Here is a 22,529-nt window from a genome sequence, read left to right on the forward strand (position 1 = left end):
AGGTTTTTTTTTTCTTTTTCAGCATTTTAAAATCTGATTACACCAAAAAGTGAAAATTCAGCTCTCCTGAAAGATGTCTTACCTACCACTACATTTATAATCTAATCCACTTATGGAAAAACAACACTACTGCCATATTTTAATGAATTATAAGTTTACAGTGGGAAATGACTTCTCACGTTGATTATCGCAAAATGGTATCGATGCTAAATTCTTAGGGGAGAGACAGATGCTGGTAGACAAAGATACAGAGTGCAATCTGTGGACAGAATCACTTGAAGTTCACTTCAAATCTGCAGATTAAAAGATTCCAGATTCATTATCCTCGAAAAATGAAAAAGATTTGTGCATCTTTTCTGACGCTTCCACAAAAGCAACTGGTGCTGTGGCATACTTAAGAGGCACTGGCCTTGAAGGGTAAGTGTTACGTTGGTTTTATAATGGAGAAATCCAAATTAGCACCACAATCTGCCCAAATCTACACACACTTCCATGGTTAGACGAGTGCGCTGCCGTAATACCTGTTGAGCTGTACGAACTGTATAAAGACAACATGACATTGAGTGAGATAGTTAGAGGTTTTTTACAGATAGCGGACCTAATGTTAATGAGGGCATTTGTTTGATGTAAAGCATGATGTACATTATAGTTAGAGTTTTTAAGAGTTTATCTTAAATTGGTTACTTAGATGCCTCTTTTAGCCTTAATATTCATGAATGCAGCAGTGCAAAGACTACATGTTCCTTAATGACGCAACCTTTTCACTTTGCAGTGAGACTCAAAACAGGGTTGAGGTTTCATTTTGGAAAAAGACGATCTGCATCAGTAGTTGTTTCTTCTTGCACATACACTATATGGCCAAAAGTTTGTGGACGTCTGACCATCACACCCATATTTGGTTCTTCCCCAAATTGTTGCCACAAAATTGGAAGCACATAATTGTATAGAATGTCTTTGTATGCTGTAGCATTACAATTTCCCTTCGCTGGAACTAAGGGGTCCAAACCTGTTCCAGCATGACGATGCGCCTGTGCACAAAGCGAGCTCCATGAAGACATGGTGTGTGAAGGTTGGAGTGGAAGAACTCGAGTGTCCTGCACAGAGCCCTGACCTCAACCCCACTGTACACCTTTGAAATAAACATCAGTGTCTGATCTCACTAATGCTCTTGTAGCTGAATGAACACAAATCCCTACAGCCACACTCCAAAATCTAGTGGAAAGCCTTCCCAGAAGAGTGGAGCTTACTATAAAAGGAAAGGGGGCCTAAATCTGGAATGGGATTTTTAAAAAGCACATATGGGTGTGATGTCAGGTGCACAAACTTTTGGCCATATAGTGTGTCTATGTGAATGGAAGTGGTGAGTTCCCTGATATCCTCATGTTTTATTCAGTGTGGAAAGTTTGGTCCTGAGCTAAAGCAAGACAGATTCAGATTATTTGTGTTGTTGAGGAGATTTGTGTCTGTGTCTTGCTCCAGGCTGTATGTAGTAGTGTATTAGTGTGTGCATTTGTCATTTACTCCAGGTTGTGAGTGGTTGTGTATCTGCATGTCGCAGTTGGCTCTTGAACAACTGAACAGATTATTAACAGGGTCACGACAAGTTGGATGACTTTCCTTAGAAGTGTTTGACCCCTTTAGAGTAATTTGCCTTAATTATGCTGATCTGCCTTCCATTCTTACCTGACAAAAATATTAAATATGCAGATTCTTTCAGTTCTTGAATTGGGCCAAAAATTTGCATTTTTGTACACTGCAATCATTCAAAGCACTTTAACATGAGAGGATTTTTCAAACCTCAGTATGTACAGTATATTTAAGATACATAGTATATTACTGTGATGGGAGTGTTGAATTCATCTATCACACACACACACACACTCACACTTTGAGACAGTCTAGAGCAGGAACTGATTGTCACTTGTCTCTTGTGAAAAACCAATAACCGAAGACCAATAACCAATTACAGCCGAGCTGGACTGTGGACGATGTTCATGAGAAATTCTCTCTGATTTGTGAGCACAACCAGAAAGAGTGTGTTTATTTTGTTTAAATCTTGTGTGTGGGGTCTGAAGAACAATCCAGAACAAAAAAAATTCTCTCTCTCTCTCTCTCTCTCTCTATATATATATATATATATATATATGTATGTATGTATATATACATATACACACACACACACACACACTCTGTCTTGCTTATTAGGGATTGAGTTGAATTTGAGTTAAATTCACAAATTAAATTAAATTGAATTGCATATGTGCAGCATGGGTAGAGCAGCATTTCTGTGGCATAGCTGCAGGGTCCCCGGTTTGATTCTGAGCTCAGGTTACTGCCTGTGCAGAGTTTTGCATGTTCTTGCCATGTCTGTGTCGGTTTCTTCCAAGCGCTCCGGTTTTCTCCCACCTGCCAAAACCATGCCTTTAGGTGGATTGGCTACATTAAATTTCCCTTTGTGTATGAATGTGTGTGTGTGTGTGTGTGTGTGTGCATGATGCCCTATTTAGATTTTATTCCTGCTTCATGCCCAATTACAGGCTCAGAATCAACTGCGACCCTGACCAGTTTTTGAATATGAAGGAATGAAAAGAGTGAAGATTTATTAAGTTAGTACACCTTTCCCTTCATCTTAATCTAATTAATCATTTCAAAGTCTCATAAATTCAAATGGGAAAAAATCCAGCTGGAGCATAGGAGATAAACCGATAATCTTGTGTTGTCTTCAGTTATCAACCAAATATATTATCAGTTCCACAGTGTGCTTGGTTAATGAGAAGCTACAAAGCTGCAGCGTTCCTGATTCGACTCAGCAGTTAAATATCAGACCCTCTGAGTTACAGAAAGCTGCTATTAGTGGATGTTGCCATGCAGATCACACACTCAGGTGCTATTGTAGGATCAGTGTTTGAGAGATGCTGCTAATCAAAACACGTGTTTCCTCATGTGTTTCCTCACACATTTTATGTGCTGCGTTGCTGAATAATGCATGCGTCAACTTGGCAACCTACAGAGCAGCAGAACTAATGTCATTATTGAGGCATTGTGACAGGGAACTAATACCAATACACAAATTCCTGAGTTGGAGGCAAAGAATATGAAGGACAAGCCCACACGGTAAATCTGGTTTAAAAACAAGCAAAAAAAAAAAAAAAAGGAAAAAGAAAATCCGGGCAGCATCATTTCACACACCACATCCATCAATTGGTGACTTGTGTCCAAAAGTTACATCAATATTTACACAGGGAAAATTACATGCTTCCAGAGATGGGTTGCGCACATGTGCTTAAATCGAATTTCTGGGTTGTGGGATTTTTTTTTTTTCAGGGAACAGCATCTAAACCACCACCTTTAACACAAGTAGTTACCTTTAAACCCCCAAAAATCAGGAATAGAAAATGAAGATGCCAATAGTGTCCTTTGTTGTTAAATGTGTTAGAATAGAACATAAAAGCAAGAGACAATTTGTAAAAATGAAAAATTAAAAAGATTAATATTATGATACAGTATATGATTAAGAAATTGTCATTGAAATAAACATGTAATAGGAGTCTAGTATATTGCTGATATATTGCTGCATGAATAGACGGCTTATAAAATAACACTTCAAACTTGTGATCGGACAAATGCTTTCCTGCTTGAAAATACAAATTGTTATGGGGTTATTTTTTGTATCTGTTACTCTTTATCTATTTTTAACTTTTTTTTAACTTTTATCCAGATATTTATCCATCTTTTCAACTCACATAAAGCATAAAAGTTTTTTTTCTCCATAAATATTCCTGTTGTTTTACTTTGATTGTTCTAATTTACTAATACAGCATTTTACTCAACGTAATATTGTTCACATAAGCTCATTACAGGGATGTTGTTCAGAGCATTACACTGCCATAACACTGAAAAGAAACAAAGTTTGATGTGAGCTGCCTATTTAACTGATCAGATCTTTGTGATGCTTGATTGACAAGTCATGCAATGGTTCAATTTCTTACTAGAAAACACAATGTATCATGATTGAGCTATGAAGTTGGGTCCCGTCAGGTTTAACGTTTTAAAATTTTGGCTTTCAGATATCAGAATTACAAATTCACAAAATGCATTAAAAACAGGTACTTGATAATTTGAATCATTTGCGCAAAGCTTTTATCATTCTCGGAGATTGCTGTTCTGTGATCTGTTTCTCAAAGAACCTGGCTTTTGTGAGTGAATTCAGGGACTCGGCATGGGAAAAGGAGACACAATACAGAAACAGTGACCTCCACAAAGCCATGCATTTTCTCTCAGGGAACACAATAACTGCACTGATGTTTTCAAACAGTCGGCATAGCAAACACTCATGAAACATTCCAGCATGGCTCCAGCCAATATGTTCTGTTTGAGCTAAAAAGCTCTTTCACTGCTTAAAAATCCAATATCCCATTTTGTTCCAATGATTTTGGCAGCATTTCAGTGCTTCTGGTAACTTGAAACTCCTAAATGCAGTGATTTATTTAACTGCAAGTTAAACTAACTATTTCTGAGCACATCACAAACAAAAATAAAAACACCGTTATTTCTGGATAATCATCAGCTCCAGCCATGCAGTGGCTTTTCTCATCCCCACTGTAGAAGAAACATCGAACCGCAAAATTTTTACTGATCTTTGAGAACATTTCTTTCATGTGAAAAAAGCATATATGAAAAAATGCGAATTAGGTAAAAACATAAGATGTGGAATTAAATCATATATAAAAATAAGTGAAGTGAAATAAAAAAGTCACATGTGAAAAACAAATCAGGTGAAAAGTCAGATGTGAAAATAAATTGTGAGTACGGAAAAATCATGTGAAAGTAAATGAATTATGTGAAACATAAGCTAATCATGTGAAAAAAATTAGATGTGAAAATAAAAACACATGCACTACATGTGAAAGGTCCACATGTAACAGAAGTACATGTGAAATATAATGTCAAGTTTCTAAAAGAAAGTGTAAATTGCACATGTGAGTCATGTGATTATTGTAAGGCAATTCCCTTACAAACTCTTTTTTATTCTCTTTATTCCCTAAGTGAATTTCTATAAATTAAACAGCCATAAAAACACACTTACCTGTTAAATGGATGTTGAAATGGATGGAAATCACACATAGCAGCCCGAAAGAGGAGCAAAGAGAAGCGAGAGAGAAAACTAATTAGCAATTAACAATTAGCAAACGAATGAGAAGAAAGTGTATTTCGGTGCATTTCACACACGCCTAGTGTCTCTTTTCTCAGAGGGTTTGCTGTGAACAAGTGCCATGTGCTGTATTTTAACTTAATCCCTTATGGATACAAAAGGTGCAAAAGCTACCATATCCTTCACCATGCCATCTCTCTATCACTCGTTTACTCTCTTTTTTTCTTTCTCTTTTACTCTCATTACTCAGTTAAAGCTTTGCCACAAGCAACACGCAGCCAAAGCCTTATTACACTAACAGCAACCATCACAGGGGACAAACTGATATTTTCACATTAAAGCTATTCTTAGTTGATGAATTAATCTTTGAATTACAGACAGAAAGTGATGCTAATGAGGAGCTCGTGAGGCTACAGTGCACATGCTCAGTCCCAAATGCCTTGGTATAAACGAGCACATAATAAAAACCGACATCAAATTGTGTTCACCGTATTACATTTAAATTCAATTACATGACATTACATTACATTAAGAAAGTCAGATTAACAGTAACATTTAATACAGTTTTTCATACACTTGTTGATTTTTAAACCCTAGAAATACAAGGCCAATATGTGATATGAACAAAGCATAAGCTCTTAATAAAACAGAGGATTTGTGCAGCTCTGGTGCAGATGTTTGAAAGCTTCATCATTCAGCTAGTCTCACCATCAGAGCTCTGAGCTTTAGTACTAATTAAACCCCAAAGGCCACTCGGGGTCATGCGCTGGATGGAGAATTTGGATAATTAGACAGGGAAGATGATAAAATGATCTGAGAGCGCCACACTGCTGGGATCACCTAAACCTCTGAATATTAATAATAAAGAGGAAGAACGTCATGAGGTTTTGCTCACTGAAAGTACCCTGATTTTTACATTTCGAACTCCTCTTGGATGGCTGATTCAGACTAGTTAGATGGATGTTAAGTTAAATGTATTAACACAGTGCTCATTTGACATCTTTCTATTTAAAAAAGACAACTTGATGTTGCTACTTTTAATAAATAAAGATAACAATGAGTAGAAGGTGGATGTGTGGGATATCAGTCCATCTTTATGGTGTTTATGCTTCACTTGGAAGGCATGTGAAAAACAGCCTGTATAACACATGCAACAGGAAGTGTATCTTAATGAGCTAATGTGAACCTATATGCTGGTTAAATCCATAACATGTCATCAGTAGTCACTGAGAAAGCATCTGTGTAGCAAGTGTAATAAACAGTGGATATCTTTCTCTCTCACAGGACTTACAAACTGGATTTGGAGAAACTAGATGTAAACAGAATAAGCAAACTTCATCCAAGCAAATACAGAAGAGACACAGCAGGAGTAAGCAAAAAAAAAAAAGTCTTTCAAAGAATGTGCTGTTGTGTGTATGCGTAATAATTTTATGCCAAGGTAGAGACCCCATGCTATTCACTCCTGACATCTGGCATTAATCGGCGTTTGTAGTGTCACGTCATGCATCGCATCAACCCCTCATTCAATTCCATTTCGAAAACCATTTCAGTTCACACCAGAAGTGAATTAGTGAAATTCCAGCTTGGGTGTGATGCTGCTCTTTTTACACTCTGAGGCTACTTACTTTTATTGTGCAACTGAGTATAGCACAAACTCCTTAGAAACCCACTGAAATCTGAAAAACACACTTTCCATATCCTGTGAACTTTATTTAAAACCCTAATCTACAAACATGTCACGATTGTTTAACCTGCAGCTACATAGCAAAGTGTTTGTACAGTATGATGCTCATTTTACACCAACATCAGGCAACAAAAGAAACTCAAATATACGGGTTATTCACTGTCCCACTGTCTCATGTCACAGCACATTACAGCTAATATTTACAGCTGGCAGATACACTGCAAAAAATGAATACATCAAGGTTATCAAGTATTTCTTATTGTAAGATTATAATAAATAAAATACACAATTATTAAGCCTATTTCTAGACATTTTTACTAATTTTAACTTGACATAGTCTTGTTCTATTGGCAAATAATGGTGTAAATATTAATTAATATTATACAGTTAATTTTGCTCTCAAATAAATAGTCAGAAATGTAATTTACTTACGCATAACTGATAACCAAATGCTGGAGTTGCCTAAAACAGATTAAAATCTAAATCTAAAAGTGCTTTCTGCTGTCACTAGGTTGTTCGGACACACAGCCGGTGTGAAAGGACTGACACATTACATGTTGCTTACTTGACGTATCCGGCGTTAATCCAACCAAAATGGATTAAATTCAAGTTACTGATAGGTGGTAGGCTTTTTTAAGCCCTCCTTTTCAATATCATGACCAGCCATCACTGATAATCAGATAATTAAGGTTGATTGTGGTCAGCTGATTATAGAAGTAACTATGACTATGCAAAATAGACAAATAAAAATGTATAAATGACATCATGTTTTACAATCAAATTTAATATTTGCAGTAAAAATTCTGACCATATAACATGCATTCATAAATTTAGAGTTTAAAAATTTGGTAAAATCCCCATGTGGAGTGTCATTACAAGTTCTCAAATGCATCATCAGTGTCACAGCGTTTTATTTCCTGATGAAACGACATTAGTCATGACTCTTCTTGCTCCATGTCATTGTCACACAGCAGCTTATTATCTGGCCTGTGCTCAGAATAGCAGTGCTGAGTTTCTCTGGGAATAATAAGGTAAGTATGACAACATGTCACGTCTCTTAATGGCAGCAGCTACCTGATCGTAATGGGAGGTATGGGTTTTGCACCGAGTCTGTTATCTGCTTTCCTAAATGGGAAATTGCAGTTTGTGACTAAAAGGCCTCTCTGAGCTGCCATGAAGAACATTTTCCCAATTACCCAAACCCACAGCCTGTCATTTTTAATACAAACCAGGGAAAAAGAAGCAAATCAGACACACTGATGACTATATCTGGTCGACATACAGAACACTTATTGGACACCTCCATCTAATATGATTCTCATTAAAATGTAGATAAGCTGATATAGGGGAGAGACTGTAATCTGTAACCCTAAAAAGGAAGAAAAACAACTCTCGGGTGAATTTGCATGAATGCTGTGGTCTGTGAGAAGAAAACAATAGAAGAGTCATATTTCAGGAGCACATTAGATTAGGAAAGGTTTTTGTTTTGGCCCAAGGGAAAGAACGAATGGACACAAATGTTCACACAATTCTTTATTTTCATAGATGATGTCCAGAAAACAAGCGAAGAAGGTCAGTGTATGGCGTCTGAGCTCAGACATTCGGTCAGATCTAATGAGACCATCATTTTAGATCAGACATTACGTCATCCCTCTGGTAGCACATTATCTTGCTCTCACTGCTTTCTTGGCCATTTAAAGGAGTGACCTACACCTCCCTCTGCTGAAACCCTGAGTTCACAGACAGATTTCCATTTATTTATTGTTGGACTGAGTGACTCGGAGCTTGAAGAATCCTGGCGTCACACTGACATGGTGGACAGGTGCCTTCTGCCCTCGTATTTATGGTTAAAATACACATTGGGTACTATATGTGATATATAGCACACTACAGACAGCCATTTTTATACCACACCATTTTTACACATGGTAAACAGGAAAGTTGTAACCCTTTTGTTCAAATTAAAAAAACGCTAAACTTACAGTTCTCTTGTGAGGTACAGTGTCCTTTTGTGTAGTTTGTACTTTGCTTAGACAATGTGTATCTACTCTGTCCATCTACTTTTAGTTTCTCCTCCATCTACTTTAAGTTTCTCCTTTCTTTGGGGAAACAAAGCATGATAGAGTAAATAATCCCCCTTTGTCACATTCATTATTACAAATGCATCAGTGAAGCAGGCTGAAAAATATCAACCCAAAATCTAGGGGCGTGTCACGTTGTGTAATCACCTGTGGTATGACTGTAACGGATTGGCTGCATGAATCTACAGTCTGGGCTAGACAAAAACAGCCCCAGCCTCATTGAAGAAATACACAGAATGGTATGATTAAGACCATTGGTGGTGCTGTTGCACTCGGTTCTACAAGAATTCAAAATAATCCAGTTTAAGGCACTTTAAGACTTTTAAAAATATAGCAAATAATCTGTTGTGGAGCCCAAAAATCAAACCTTATATTGATGTCATTGAAAGCATTTATCTCATCCTGTTCATCTCATCTTATTTTACTACTTGAGTTTCAGTTTTACTCTTCAGGAAGTCTTTCTGAGACAGGAATCCAGTGCGACTGTCGAGAAGAACTCTTTAATATATTGTTTCCTCCCACAATTTTGCATATGACATCATTCATAAAATTGCTGTATTTGTTTACAATACACACACTATTTATCTGATTGTACCAGCTAACTATTCTGTGTTATTCAGGGCCTGTAAAATCAGGACCTTACCTGTTCACAGGAGCCAAAAAAAAAAAAAAAAAAAAACCCTATTGTCTTGCTGATGTGGATGTTGGTGTGTGGAGGACACAGCTGGGTGACCATGTTCATGGATCACTCGTGGTGCTATGCGGGGAATTAAACACACTCACGGCCACGAGAAAATGAGGATGCAGTGCTACCTTTCTGACATGACACTGAAAAATAAAAAGTGTGCCTCAGGATTTTGTCTATGGTCAGCAAATAGTGTATATGCATTCCAATGCACTGAATCTGAATACTCAACAGAAACGGTTGCAGGCAGAATCAATCTTCAAAGTGACTGAAGATTCAATTGGCTGAAGAAATGCACCAATAAATTTATTCTCACAAAGAGATGCAATTTGTATGCCACCATAAAACTCTGCTGAAAGAACATTCCAGATTGGTGGACAAACCGCAGCACTGATCATCCACAGATGTGTAACACTGAGCACATATTTAGATTTTAATATTCATCTGAAATAATTAACTAATCAAAGTTCCAAAAGTAGTTTCTAATTCATATGAAAGTGAGGGCTGAAAGGGTTGATGTAATCATCCTAGTTTTTCTTTCTACAGTGATGACTGATCTAGGGACCACACACACACACACACACACACACACACACAGGAGTACATGAATTAACACAAACACAAACCATTTACGCCACTTAATACATCTGCACAAGTCTGCATTTATTTCTGCTCAACAGCATGCCCAATGAAAAAGACACTAGTTTACACTTGTTGTGTACAAAAGTTTAGCACATATTACGATTCATATCATCCACAAATTCATCCAATACGCATCAAGTGCTTCTAGAGTGTCAGTGCTGATAATTTTGAGGTACTACAACCATTTGAGGGCACAGTGGCCCAGTATCTTGCATTGCTGCCTCACAGCTCCTGGGTCCTCTCTTCGATCGTGAGGTTAAATGATTGTTCAGAATCTCACTGTTCTTCCTGTTTCCTCTGGGGTTTCCAGTTTCCTCCCACCTCCCAAAAACATGCCGATGTGAGAATTGTCTATGATAAATGTCCCATAGGTGTGAATGAGTGTATGTTTTTTTCATGGTGCCCTGAGATGGACTGGAATCCCAACCAGATCCACTGCAACCCAGACCAGGATAAAGTAGTGAATGAATGAATGAATGAATAAATGAATAAATGAATACAACCATTTGGGAACAGATTGATTGATTGATTGATTGATTGACTAATTGAGCTGTCTCACAAGTTAATGGGAACTATTTGTATAGATGATATTAAAAGATGTCCATATGTCAATGACGTCTATACAAATATCAAGCCAAAAAGCCATTTTTTTGTCAGAGATCAGAAATCTCCCCTCAAATGGTGAATTTCTAGCACATTCTACTATATATAATTCTAAAAACTGCCTGTGCTGAACTGAAATATGTTTCTCTTTTACATGTATCTGAATCAGTAAAGTACTAGCATTTTAAAATTAGATTACCCTCAAAAGTGAAAAGGAAAAAGAGAAAACTGCATTTAAAGATTTCATTCTGACTGCAGTGCATCAGTATCACATTTTAAAAGTATCTGAATAAAAGCTGAGCTGATTAGGCTTCACTGATCCATTTCACTCTGGCAGGTAGCTATGGAACAACTTGATCAAAGCGTGACATTCAATGTGGGAGAAATTCAGACTGAGTTTTAGTCATCTTCATTCGCAGCTGGTGGTGATATCAAATGGAAGGGCAAAATACCAATGACCAATACTTATATCTTCATAATAATAATAATAATAATAATAAGTGAATTGCTCTAGATTAGGGAGTTTGTTAAATGCTGTAAATATAAATAATATTGGAGCAAATTATTACACACACACACACACACACACACACAAACTTGAAGGAGACCAGGGGCTGCATTACTGATTTATAGTATAAATCTAATATAATACTTTAAATATAAAATTATGATAAATCTAAAAATATAATAATTTGTTTCAAACCCCTTATGCTCGACTGGGTTCATGCTGCATTTCCTCTGAATAACAAACATGCTATACAGTTGTAACCCTTTCGTTCAAACCAAAAAACACTTCTGTGTAATTTGAACTTTGATTAGATGATGTGTGCTCAGTCTATCAACTTTTAGTTTCTCCTCCAAACACATTTTGTGAAAAGGATGATAATCCACTTCGTTCACATTCATTACACCTGCCACTGAGTCCGTGACCTGCCTACTGATGAAGTATTACGCAAACGTTACCAAAACAAGCTAAGAGATATTAGCCCTAATGGAGCTAAATGTAGGGGGCGTGTCACTCTGTATAATCACGTGACACGACATTCATTGATAGGCTTGCTGTATCCACAACACTGGGCTTGTTACAGTCAGCCTACAGCACAGCCTCGCTTCACCCAATTCTGTGTGTGTTTCAAAAAAATCCAAAATAATTCTAACATTAGTTCACCACAAATAGGATGAAGTGAACGCCAAAAATTAAACCTTATATTGGATCTTTGAAAGACAGGGGGGCCACCCCAAGTCATCTTTATTCAGATGATCTTTGTAAAGATGATTTTGAAGTAAATAGAAACATAATCTGGTGAAATATACAGTGTTTCATAAAGTTGAGATGTTGAGGTTGAGGTGAAGACCTGATTTTTCAACTTTTTTTTTTTAACTTTACCAGAATTAAGTCACATCGACACCCACTGTAGCCACCACACATTTATTCTGAAATCAAAAATCAGGATTGTGTTTCTGCAATTACCAAAGTCTAGTTTTAGAGTGATTCATTATTACACAAAGTTATTTCAACCGAAATGTTTACACAAGAAACCAGATACTGTATAAAGCTAAGGGTTTTATAATCAGGGACTTCACCTGTGCAGGCAAACGTCTCTGTCCTTACAAACCAGTTACAATCTCAGCACTGTCTTTCTGTGTACTGACTCCATGGAGACAAATAAAGGTAAAGACACACACGCGCACACACACAGACAGACAGAGAGAGAGTTGTACACACTTGTAGGACGTCCTCTGTTGGCTTTTGTCACTATGTAAGTCTGTAGTTAACAACATTAACCTCTCACTGTAGCACCATGTGAGTTTGTCTTACTACTGAACATCTGAACAGGAGACAAACACTCCAGCTATGAGATCAACTCGAAGAAGCGAGGTTTCTCTCATCAAACTCCATTAGACATGTTTGTGACTGTGATACTTGGAGGTGAGTTCAGGAACCTGGTCAGCAATTTTCTGAACCTTCAGTATTAGAGAAAATATTGTGAACAGTAGCGTATAGAAATGAATTTCAAATCAAATCGTAATCTCTACAATTATATTATAAACCTGACATGCTCATGCATTGTGGGTGGATGTTAGTAGTAGACGACAGCAGTAGGAGTAGTGAGGACACAAATTTGCTACTTGCTAATAAATTAAGGCATGAACTACATTCAATCCGATGTCGCCATATTATTAAGGTTACAATAAAATACATTTATGACAGTTAATAAGATGATACTAATAAATTAATCAAAAGAATTTAATTAAACAACCTAAGGAGTGTATTCATTGATGTTAAATATGGAGGCATTGTAATGAGGACTTCATTTAGGAGCATGTCATTGGACACACTCTGAATGTATTTATAATTACCTTACAATTAACATTTTAGTTATTTTTCACAGAAAATGTTCATTCCCATCTGATAGGTTTAGAAATCACATGACGATTTTACATTTTATTAATCACTTGTTTTTTAATTAATTTAGAGATGTTTGTAATAATAATAATAATAATAATAATAATAATAATAATAATAATAATTATTATTATTGTTATCATTGTTATTCGATTAATTAATTAAGTTATTTATTTATTTATTTATTTCCTTCCTTCAGAGAAAAGAGCTGAGCTGCTCAACCTCAACTGCCGCATTGTAAATTTTATCCACTGTCTCAAAGAGAAGTGCAAACTGGATCCACAAGGTTCTCATTTTAAAGCTCTTCCTATATAACTCTAATCTTTAATTAAAAGATTAAGATCCTGTCTCTATACAGAAATGGAGGCAATAAAATACAAAATAATGCGTCTGGAGCTTCACAGCAGCAGAGTATATGAGAGTAAACTACTGTCTTTGCTTTAGTACAAGTGGACTTGCTGGACCGAACTGGAGAGATAGTGCACTTGATGGAGATGGAGCACAGTGTGGATCTCGTCAGCACTTTGCTGAAAGGCCGACAGAGCTACATCGTATTGAGTGTGTCACGTGCGTGCGTCTTACTTCTTAGTTGAAGTGATTTTTGATTAAGGTCTGTGGAAAATAAGATGAGCAGGTTGTTTTTAACACAGGCTCTGAGGGCAGCGAGGAGCTTCAGTATTCTGCAGTGCATGATGGGGATTTAAGGAAAAGTCATCCAGAGGTAGAAGGTAATGAAGCTTCTGTGTGCTGGATATGGATTCACGACGTTTAAGCTTGATATGCAAGTGCACACTAGATATCACACTTCTTCCACTTGCCATGTTCATGTCACGTGAGAGAATTTAGCTTTAAACTTTCTGTGATGTATCGTCTCCTCATTTCCTAGGTTAAAAAAATAGCCAGCATTAGCATGTAACTGCGATCACATTAATAGTATCTCTTCCTGAAGCAGATTTTGCAATGCCTCGACAGTAATTCATTACACACTGAAATATAATTAATGAAATTCCTATTTCCATAATATAATGTCATTCCTTGGACTCATGGCATGTTGCCAATTGCTTTTCTTCTGTATTTGGATAGCGAACTCTTAGAGAGCGCCCAAACTTGATGTGAGGTCGAACAGCAGCCCAGAATTAGCTAGTTTACCCAGCCACCCACTTGCTAATATTCAGCCAGCCAAGTAGTTAGCTAATGTTACCTCTCCAGCAGACTTGCTTTACATTAAATATTTCATCTAACTTTGTGTAATTAAGACCAGTAGGCAATTCTTTATCAAGCGATAAACTAATAATAGACTATATTAAAATTTTAATCTGTAATCAAAACTACGATATAATTAAATTATAATAAATAATTAATATTTTTGCATTTAATCTGCTAAACTGGCTGAAAACCTATGATAGTGTTTTTTTTTTTTAAATCTAGTGTGTTATTATTGTACTGTTGGAATCACTCTGAGTTTTGCGCTGTGTGTTTATTGTAGTGATGTTGAGGAAGCTGTCAAATCTTTCCAAAAAGCGAGACAAAAGGTCTGCTCTGAAGAAAGGATCTGTCAGTCATGTCAAGACTAAAGTCACTTCCACCTCCACTAAGAGCACTACTTCGGCACCCGGGAGCTGAAAAAAGAAACACTTGAGCCGGAGATATTACAACTTTAAAAAGTCACACTCGCTGGCTGTGGCCTGGGGTACGCTGTCTGTCTCCTACTGTTTAAAACCTTGTTACATGCCAAAAAGTTCCCACAACAGCAGCCTAGAAGGAAAATGTAATTGGTTTTCCTTTTTCCCACTCTGGTTTTGTTTTGTTGTTTTTTTCCCCCCGCATGTTTCTCTGCAGTTTCCACTTGTGTGTGTGTTTTTTTTTTTTTTTTAACATATTTTTATTCCCAATCCCTCACCCCTATTTCTTTGTTGTGTCCCAGACATCCATTTCAAGTCCATACCTTGACTCTGAGTGACTGATACACACTAGTCATGTTTTTACATCATGTATGAAACCACAGCATTTAAAAAAAAGAAATAAATATGATATTTCTGTAAGATATTGTGTGTTAATTAAACGTTAATGACCAATCTAAGAAAATAAAATCACATGCTGTTGTCTCTGTGTATGTGTGGGTTTCCTCTGGGATGTCCAGTGTTCCTGGGATAGTTTCTGGATCCACCACAACCCTGACCAGGATAAAGCACTTACTGAAGATGAACAATGAAATAAAAATCACTTACTCTGAAAAAATCATTACTTTAGTTTAAAGTTTATCATGTGTGACTCCTGACGGAGCTACCAGTACAGCAGACCAGTACAGCAGACAATCTGCTCATGAATGTTATGCTTCTAGGCAGTTTTGGTTCACATTATGTTCAATGCGTAATAAGTTGCATAAGTTTTCCGGGTGTTCAAAGAACATTTTCTATTTCAAAGTTATAGTTCCTACAGCATTCCTGCAACAACATTCCATATTTGTAGGAATGTAAACACTAACGTTTTCATAATATTAGTATTATAGCATTTTCACACCTATTCAGTCAGAAATTGATACTTTTGATTTATTTTAAAACAAATTCATTGATTCAGAAATATGGCAATGAAAAAAGATAAACAAAATTTGCCACAAATAAAAATCACCCAAGCATAAAGAACACAGAGCCAGTGCTAAAGAACTGATTAGATAAAAATGCTAAATTGCAAAAAAAAAAAAAAACAAAAAAAAAAAAAACACCAAAACAACAACAACCCTGCTGCACATAACCAAAAGAAAATATATAGAATGGTTCACTCCTAATAAAATAAATTTGCGTTATTATCTCTCGAGGCAAAAAAATGTGTGTACAAATGACTTTTGTCTCAATGAAATGTTAAGAGAGCAACAATTTAATAAAAAGCATTGTCAAGCAAACATTCATTACTGAAATGGTTTTAGAGTATTGCAGAAACATTATTTCTGGATTGTTACAGACCTTCTTAGAGCCTTTGGAATACTTAATGAACAGGCTAATTATGTTTTAAAAACCAACACCAAAACTTATGCGCACACACACACACACACACACACACACCCACACACACACCCACACACACACACTGATATTCCTCTCTCTAACATCTAATAGTGCAATCTCTCTAATATCAGTGCAATCTGCTATTAAAGTGTCATTCCTACGGACTTGGCTGCTACGAGAGGACCAGACTGTCTCAGTCTCAGCTTCCATATAAACAGGAGGCCGAAGGGATTTATGGGACAGGAAAAGTCTCTCATAAACCTGAGCGCTGAATGGGATTTGAGCCTGAATGGTGAATGGTTAATTCTGGGGTGGAAACAGACAATCAGAAGTGCCAGGAGACGGTCTGGGTTATGTGTGTTACAATCCAGATGCTCACTGCTGTTTGATGTGGCATTTATGAAACGCTCGCCCAAAGTGACAAACGCTAGAAATGACAGAAACTCTGGATTTGACAGAAACTGGAATGGAATCGGGAATGACAGAAACTCTGTCTCATTGTGATTTAAGATCAACATTAGTCAAATGACTGGACTTTTAATTCACAATTCTGAGTTGCCAAAATTAAAAAACTGTTTTTCTTAAGGGTGGCACGGTGGCATCACAAGTAGCGTTGCCACTTCACAGTTTCCGTCCACCTCCGAAAAAATGCTGGTATGTGGACTGGGGCAACTCTAAATTGCCCCTAGGTGTGAATGAGTGTGTGGATGTGTGCACCGTGCCCTGCGACAACTTTCCATCCAGAGTATATTCCTGCTCCATGCCCAGCCCGGATCAGGATAATGAGGTTAATGAAGAACAAGTGTTTTGGTTAGTTCAGTGGTCTCGCCTGTACAGGAAACTTGCCTGTGTTTTGAAGGATAAGCTGACCAAGCACTTATCTGCTGCATTTACTTTATTTGTTAAGTGTATCTTAGGTCTTTGAGATTAACAGTGTCTCAGATTAAAATGCCGTCTCCTCTGATGTCCTCAGTGTTAAAAAAAACCCTATGTGGACTTCAAAGCCATGAAACTATAGGTAAGTAATTAATATTGTCATATTTATGTATTTAATATTGGCCTCAACATGTACCTGTTTGTCAGTTTTCAGTGTATTTACAGTCATGACATGGATGACATGTTGTGGTAGTATTAACAGAGCTCGATGCTCGATGCTAAAGGTGTTGACAGGGATGTCTCTGCCATCAACATGTCTAATCCTTCTTGTTACTAATTTGTATGCATGAAATTCCCTAAAAATATACTTCAAAACAGGAAAAAGCTATCAACTGAAAAACTATTTCAGACATTTGACCTTGCCGTGACCTTCACCCCAAATCTAATAACTTCATCTGCTAGTTACAGTGATAATGCCATATAAATCCTACAAACATTCAACCACTCGCTCTTAAGATATAACTCTTTATGACACACTAACTCAAATTTTAGAGAATTATATTCACCCTTTTATCCACATTTTTTCTGTTAATTCAGTGCACACACATTGAGCAAGACAATAATTGGTTTTTTAAACAAAGTACAAAATGAATGAATTTAATCTCTGTGTGAAATGTTAAAGATGGCGCCCTGTAGTTAACATTATGCACAGAGAAACGAAAGAAAGCGAGAGCTTTGCTGGGTGATTGACGGTTTAATTTATTGTGTGTAGCAGTTTTTAGATGAATGAAAAAGGGGTTTAGCTTGTGACGGCCAATTAAAGGCTGAAATTGAGACGGAGAGAGACTGGATCAAGAGACAGGTGTATCTCTCTCTCTCTCTCTCTCTCTCTCTCTCTCTCTCTCATTCTATTACAGACAGCTTTCTCTTGCTTTCTTTATTACACACAGGTCTCTCTGTCTCCACTGCCAGACTCTGGATCTGTGTTGATCTAAATGAGGCCGGGACTAACAGGTGCAGGTTTTACTTCACTTGCATAATAAATCCCTGAAAGCTTAACCATGTAGTACACAGTTATAGAGGGATTTATTTATAATTGCACTAGACCCAGATGAGTTTGGGTTCCCTTTTGAGTCTGGTTCCTCTAAAGGTTTCTTCCTCATATCATCTCAGGGAGTTTTTCCTGCCACCGTCGCCTCTGGCTTGCTCATTACAGATAAATTCATATATTTAAAATTTATACGCTGAACGTATTTATTTCTGTAAAGCTGCTTTGTGACAATGTCCATTGTTAAAAGTGCTATGCAAATAAAATTGAATTGAATCAAATTGAAAGCCTTCACCCTTTTCGATGCAACAATAAAAATTCAAGCAATTAAACACAAAAACATTCTTCATTGATAGGTTTCTCTTCATTTCATAATTTAATTTACATCCACAATTTGACATATTCGTTGTTTAAAAATGTTTATCTAAAGCAGTCATTGATCTCACCCTTGCTTCAGTGTATAATCTCACCTGGATACTGTAGATTTGTACCTCAGAACTGCTGCTGTAATCAGAAACACTGTCCTGTGCCCATCCCAGAACTCTTATATTATAATACGAGTTATAACTCTTATAATTTATATTCCCACTATCCAGCGTCAGAAGAGGATTGGCTCCCTTTTGAGTTGGTTTCCTCTTAAGATATCTTCCTCATGTCGTCTTAGGTAGTTTTCCCTCACTACTGCCGCCTCTGGTTTGCTCATTAAGGATTGAATTCTACATTAAGACCTCTGTATAGCTACTTTGTGACAATGTCTATTATACCAATAAAATTTAATTGAATGAATTGAATTGAATATGAGGGATTTGTAAACATACTCATTGGTCGCAACAATAGCAACTGGTCTCCAAAGAACTCTGTTCCAGTGAACAGAATCATGGGATTTCCTATTTCAAAAAAATTATACATGATCGGTTTAAGCCAAAACATTGGACCTCAGAGGACAGCTGTCTTCTGAATAGTCAGACTTTCAATGCACAAAAAGAATTTCACTGTGCTGTAATGTATATGTGACAAATAAAGGCTTCTTCATCTTCATTTTCATCTTCAAGTAATTAATTCATATATTAATTCATTGCAAGGACTAACCTGGGAACACTAATTCAATAAAATTCAATTCAATATCCAGTTCACTGTGTGACACAGTCTGACTCAGTCCCTGTAGAGCAGAGTGTGTGAAACGTCACAGTTAGAAGAAAGTTAGAAGAAAATCAGAACCAGATTTGGACAAAAGCAAAACTGCAGAAAAAACCTCTCTGGAGTGTGTAGGCTGAATGAACAGACCTGCAGATTCCAGATCTGTTACTTTTGGACCCAAAGTTCACTGACAGCCTCATTAAAGCAGTAGCTTGAGAAAGTTAGAGAAATAAAATCCTCACCCTTGTGTGTGAAGAAACTTGCTAAAACAGAGAAACTAAAAGTACTATAGGAAACGACAGCACTACTTTGGCTGATATGTTGCAAAGCCTGGTGCATTAGATGAGTTTACTTTGTTTGTTAGTTGGTATTAATTGTGCCTCGGCTAGCAGGCACGGTGCCAACTGACCACAGAGAGACCCGATTCAATGAGTCACATTTTTCTTTTCCATCTGCTCATCTGATGTGCGTGTGTATGTGTGTGTGTGTGTGTGTGTGTGTGTGTCTGCATTTGCATGATTCCTATGTGTGTGTGCAAAATAATTAATATGAAATAGCTAATTCAATCAGTAGCTCATGAATGGTAAGATGCCTGGCTTTCAGCTGCCACCTGTTGTTACACAAGAGAGAGAGCGACAGAAAGTGAGAGAGACAGAGATAGAGAGAAGGACAGATAGAAAGATAGAGAGAGAGAGAGACAGAAAGAGAGAGAGAGAGAGAAGCAGAAAACAAGAAAGACACAGAGAGAGAGAGAGAGAAAGGGACAGATAGATAGACAGACAGAGAGAGAGAGAAAGAAAGAGAGAAAGAGAAAGTGACACAGAAAGAGAGAGGGACACAGATATACAGAGAGAGAGGGGGGGGGAGACAAGGAAAGACAGAGATAGGTGGCTAGATTGTTTAACATTGGCTAGCTAGTGTATCTAATGTAAACTTACATTATTATTTTCATCAAATGTACATCAAAATCATGTACACACACACACACACATTTAACTAGCTACTTAAAAGATACTTCTAGAGAGGGAACATTAACATTTGCTAAGCTGTATTGTAGTTACTTTATGCTAATATTAACACAGTGCTGTTTTTGGGCAGCCAGTTAGCTTAGGTAATGTTTCTTAATTATTATATTGTGTAATTAAGTCCATGCAACGCTTATAATAACCGCACACTGCAGTGTGTATGTGGGTCAGTTACTGTGTGAGGGCATGCCGGTGTATGTGTGTGTGTGTGTTTTAAGGCTGTAATTTGCAATTTGTCACTTCCTGTGTGAGTGTGCCGTGTGAACCTGCTCTACATTACTGCAATCCAAGGGTTTCTCATATACAACTACGTTTCTTTTAGTTTAAAATAAACCTAACCCTCTAGGTGTGATTCTAATCCTAATCCTAATCTCAAGAGAAAATCTCTGAAGTGTAAACATTTAAGCAAATCTAACTGGCTGTTACAGATCACTGTTTCTCTTTAAAGCTTATTTTCATTAGCATTAACAGGTGATCTTCAATGGCATCCAAGATTTATTATTATAATGAAATTCTGAGCTTTTTTGTTTAAACTTTGTTCATCGACAAGTTGGTCTATATTCATTTTCCTTTTGTCTGTCCAGCTCTCTCACCTCACCTGTACACTCTGCTTAAACGGATCAAATCCTCAACTATAATGCTAATACTGCTGTCAATGTCATCATGCTCGGCATCCTGTAGATCGCTAACTAGTGAGCTGAATCTCTGCCATAACTCAGTGTAACTGTGTCGTATACAGTAGCTGGATTGCATTCTGGTACTTTGAGTCCAGGATTTGCTCCATTTACTGCCTCCACTACTCCACTTCTCCACTAAACACATCATAAATATTTCAATATAAATATTATTTAATGTGTTTCCTTTAAATCGCAAAACCAAATTGCATTAATAAGTCTGATCTAGTTGCCCACCTCTGAATAAACCCATAATGCATTGCTCTGGATGTCCCCTGCAGGATGAGACAGGATGAGCTGTCTCTCTTAATGACGCTGTACTTTGCTGTTTAACAGAACCTCCAGAAATCTCATTAGCTCTCGCTTAATTCGTAGGACACTTATTTGACAGAAGTGGTGAAAAAACGGAGCAGTAATATTGATATAATCACAGACCTGTATCCTGCCACGCCCATCCTGCTAACAAGCCCGCCATCATAATGCATTCTGGGTAATTAATCCTTCACAAAGTCTGAGTGTCACCTGTGAGGTCATTGATATTTTCCCTACCAATTGTCTACTTATTAAAATGCTGAGCACCGAAAGTCCCGTCACCTCCGAATCGCTCTCATTATAGTCTCCTTTAATGTTGAATGATTTTTCGCCTTGCAAGCCTGGGGAAAACAAAGAGACGCCATTAAGGAGGCTGTTTTTAAAATGGAGAAAGGATTTTCATTTATTCTGGAGTTTTACCACAGGCTTTTCAGGGGCGTCGGGGACTCATTAGTGAAGCTGGACACACACACACACACACACACACACACACACACACACAGAGTGAGAGAAAGAGAGCAGAGACATTACACTGTAACATATAAACTATGAGGTCTGACTCAGGGCAAAAGCTCAGAGCTTAATGAGACATCATGATCCTTTATCATAGGCATCATCTTCGTGAGTTCTCTCACTGATTAAAAAAAAATATTAGTCAGTTTTGGTCACATGACGATCGAACTTAAGAAACTTAAAAACAAAGTGAATTAACACTTGCCAATCTATGAGATTTAAAATACAATTATTTCCTGCTGAGGTACAAAAGGGCTAGCCTGTATTACAAGTAAAAAAATACATAAAAATAAGGCTCAATTTCTGGCATTGTCTTACTTGCTGCTAACAAATGGTTTAAAGTGGATTTTTTTTACTTTTGTGCAACCAAAAAAATTTCTTTCTAGCCACAGACTGTAAATTCACACAGGCTATAACTGACAGTCGAGTCAAGGCTACTTTTATTTAAGTCCATGTCGCTGTCACAGGTGTAATAAACGTGAGTGTGTTGGATTGCTTTCCTAATAGTGAGATGATTATGATTAGCTTATACATGATCATAATATGATCATGACATTTTATATTGCTGATCCAATTTAAAAATTCAGAAATACTATTAGATATTAATCTGTACTGTAAATTAGTCCAGAATATTTTTCTGCTTGTCTCTAAGCAGACAGAGACACCATGCAGAGACTTCTCTGTCCTG

At 37.1% G+C, this 22,529-nt stretch overlaps 2 protein-coding genes across 2 annotated transcripts in view; one reads left to right on the forward strand and one right to left on the reverse strand.

Annotated features, from left to right (window-relative positions):
- Positions 1 to 22,529, reverse strand: part of chst8 (carbohydrate (N-acetylgalactosamine 4-0) sulfotransferase 8) — an 88,847-nt gene that overhangs the window by 37,990 nt on the left and 28,328 nt on the right. The gene's annotated exons all lie outside the window — the stretch shown is intronic.
- Positions 12,333 to 15,467, forward strand: LOC117597593 (uncharacterized). The gene is made up of 5 exons (XM_034305481.2): positions 12,333 to 12,777; positions 13,454 to 13,540; positions 13,699 to 13,821; positions 13,905 to 13,982; positions 14,741 to 15,467. The coding sequence occupies exons 1-5, from the start codon at positions 12,753 to 12,755 to the stop codon at positions 14,875 to 14,877; spliced, it is 450 nt and encodes a 149-aa protein (XP_034161372.1). The 5' UTR covers positions 12,333 to 12,752; the 3' UTR covers positions 14,878 to 15,467.

This window comes from Pangasianodon hypophthalmus, chromosome 6, assembly GCF_027358585.1.
Source record: "Pangasianodon hypophthalmus isolate fPanHyp1 chromosome 6, fPanHyp1.pri, whole genome shotgun sequence".
In the NCBI taxonomy this organism is placed as follows: domain Eukaryota; kingdom Metazoa; phylum Chordata; class Actinopteri; order Siluriformes; family Pangasiidae; genus Pangasianodon; species Pangasianodon hypophthalmus.

Bases quoted from the DNA above. Each gene is read 5' to 3' on its own strand.
- LOC117597593 (XM_034305481.2), top strand. From the start codon at position 12,753: ATGTTTGTGACTGTGATACTTGGAG. The intron at 13,541-13,698 runs GTTCTCATTTTA...TCTTTGCTTTAG, and splicing joins GTGCAAACTGGATCCACAAG to TACAAGTGGACTTGCTGGAC. The intron at 13,822-13,904 runs GTGCGTGCGTCT...TTTTTAACACAG, and splicing joins CATCGTATTGAGTGTGTCAC to GCTCTGAGGGCAGCGAGGAG.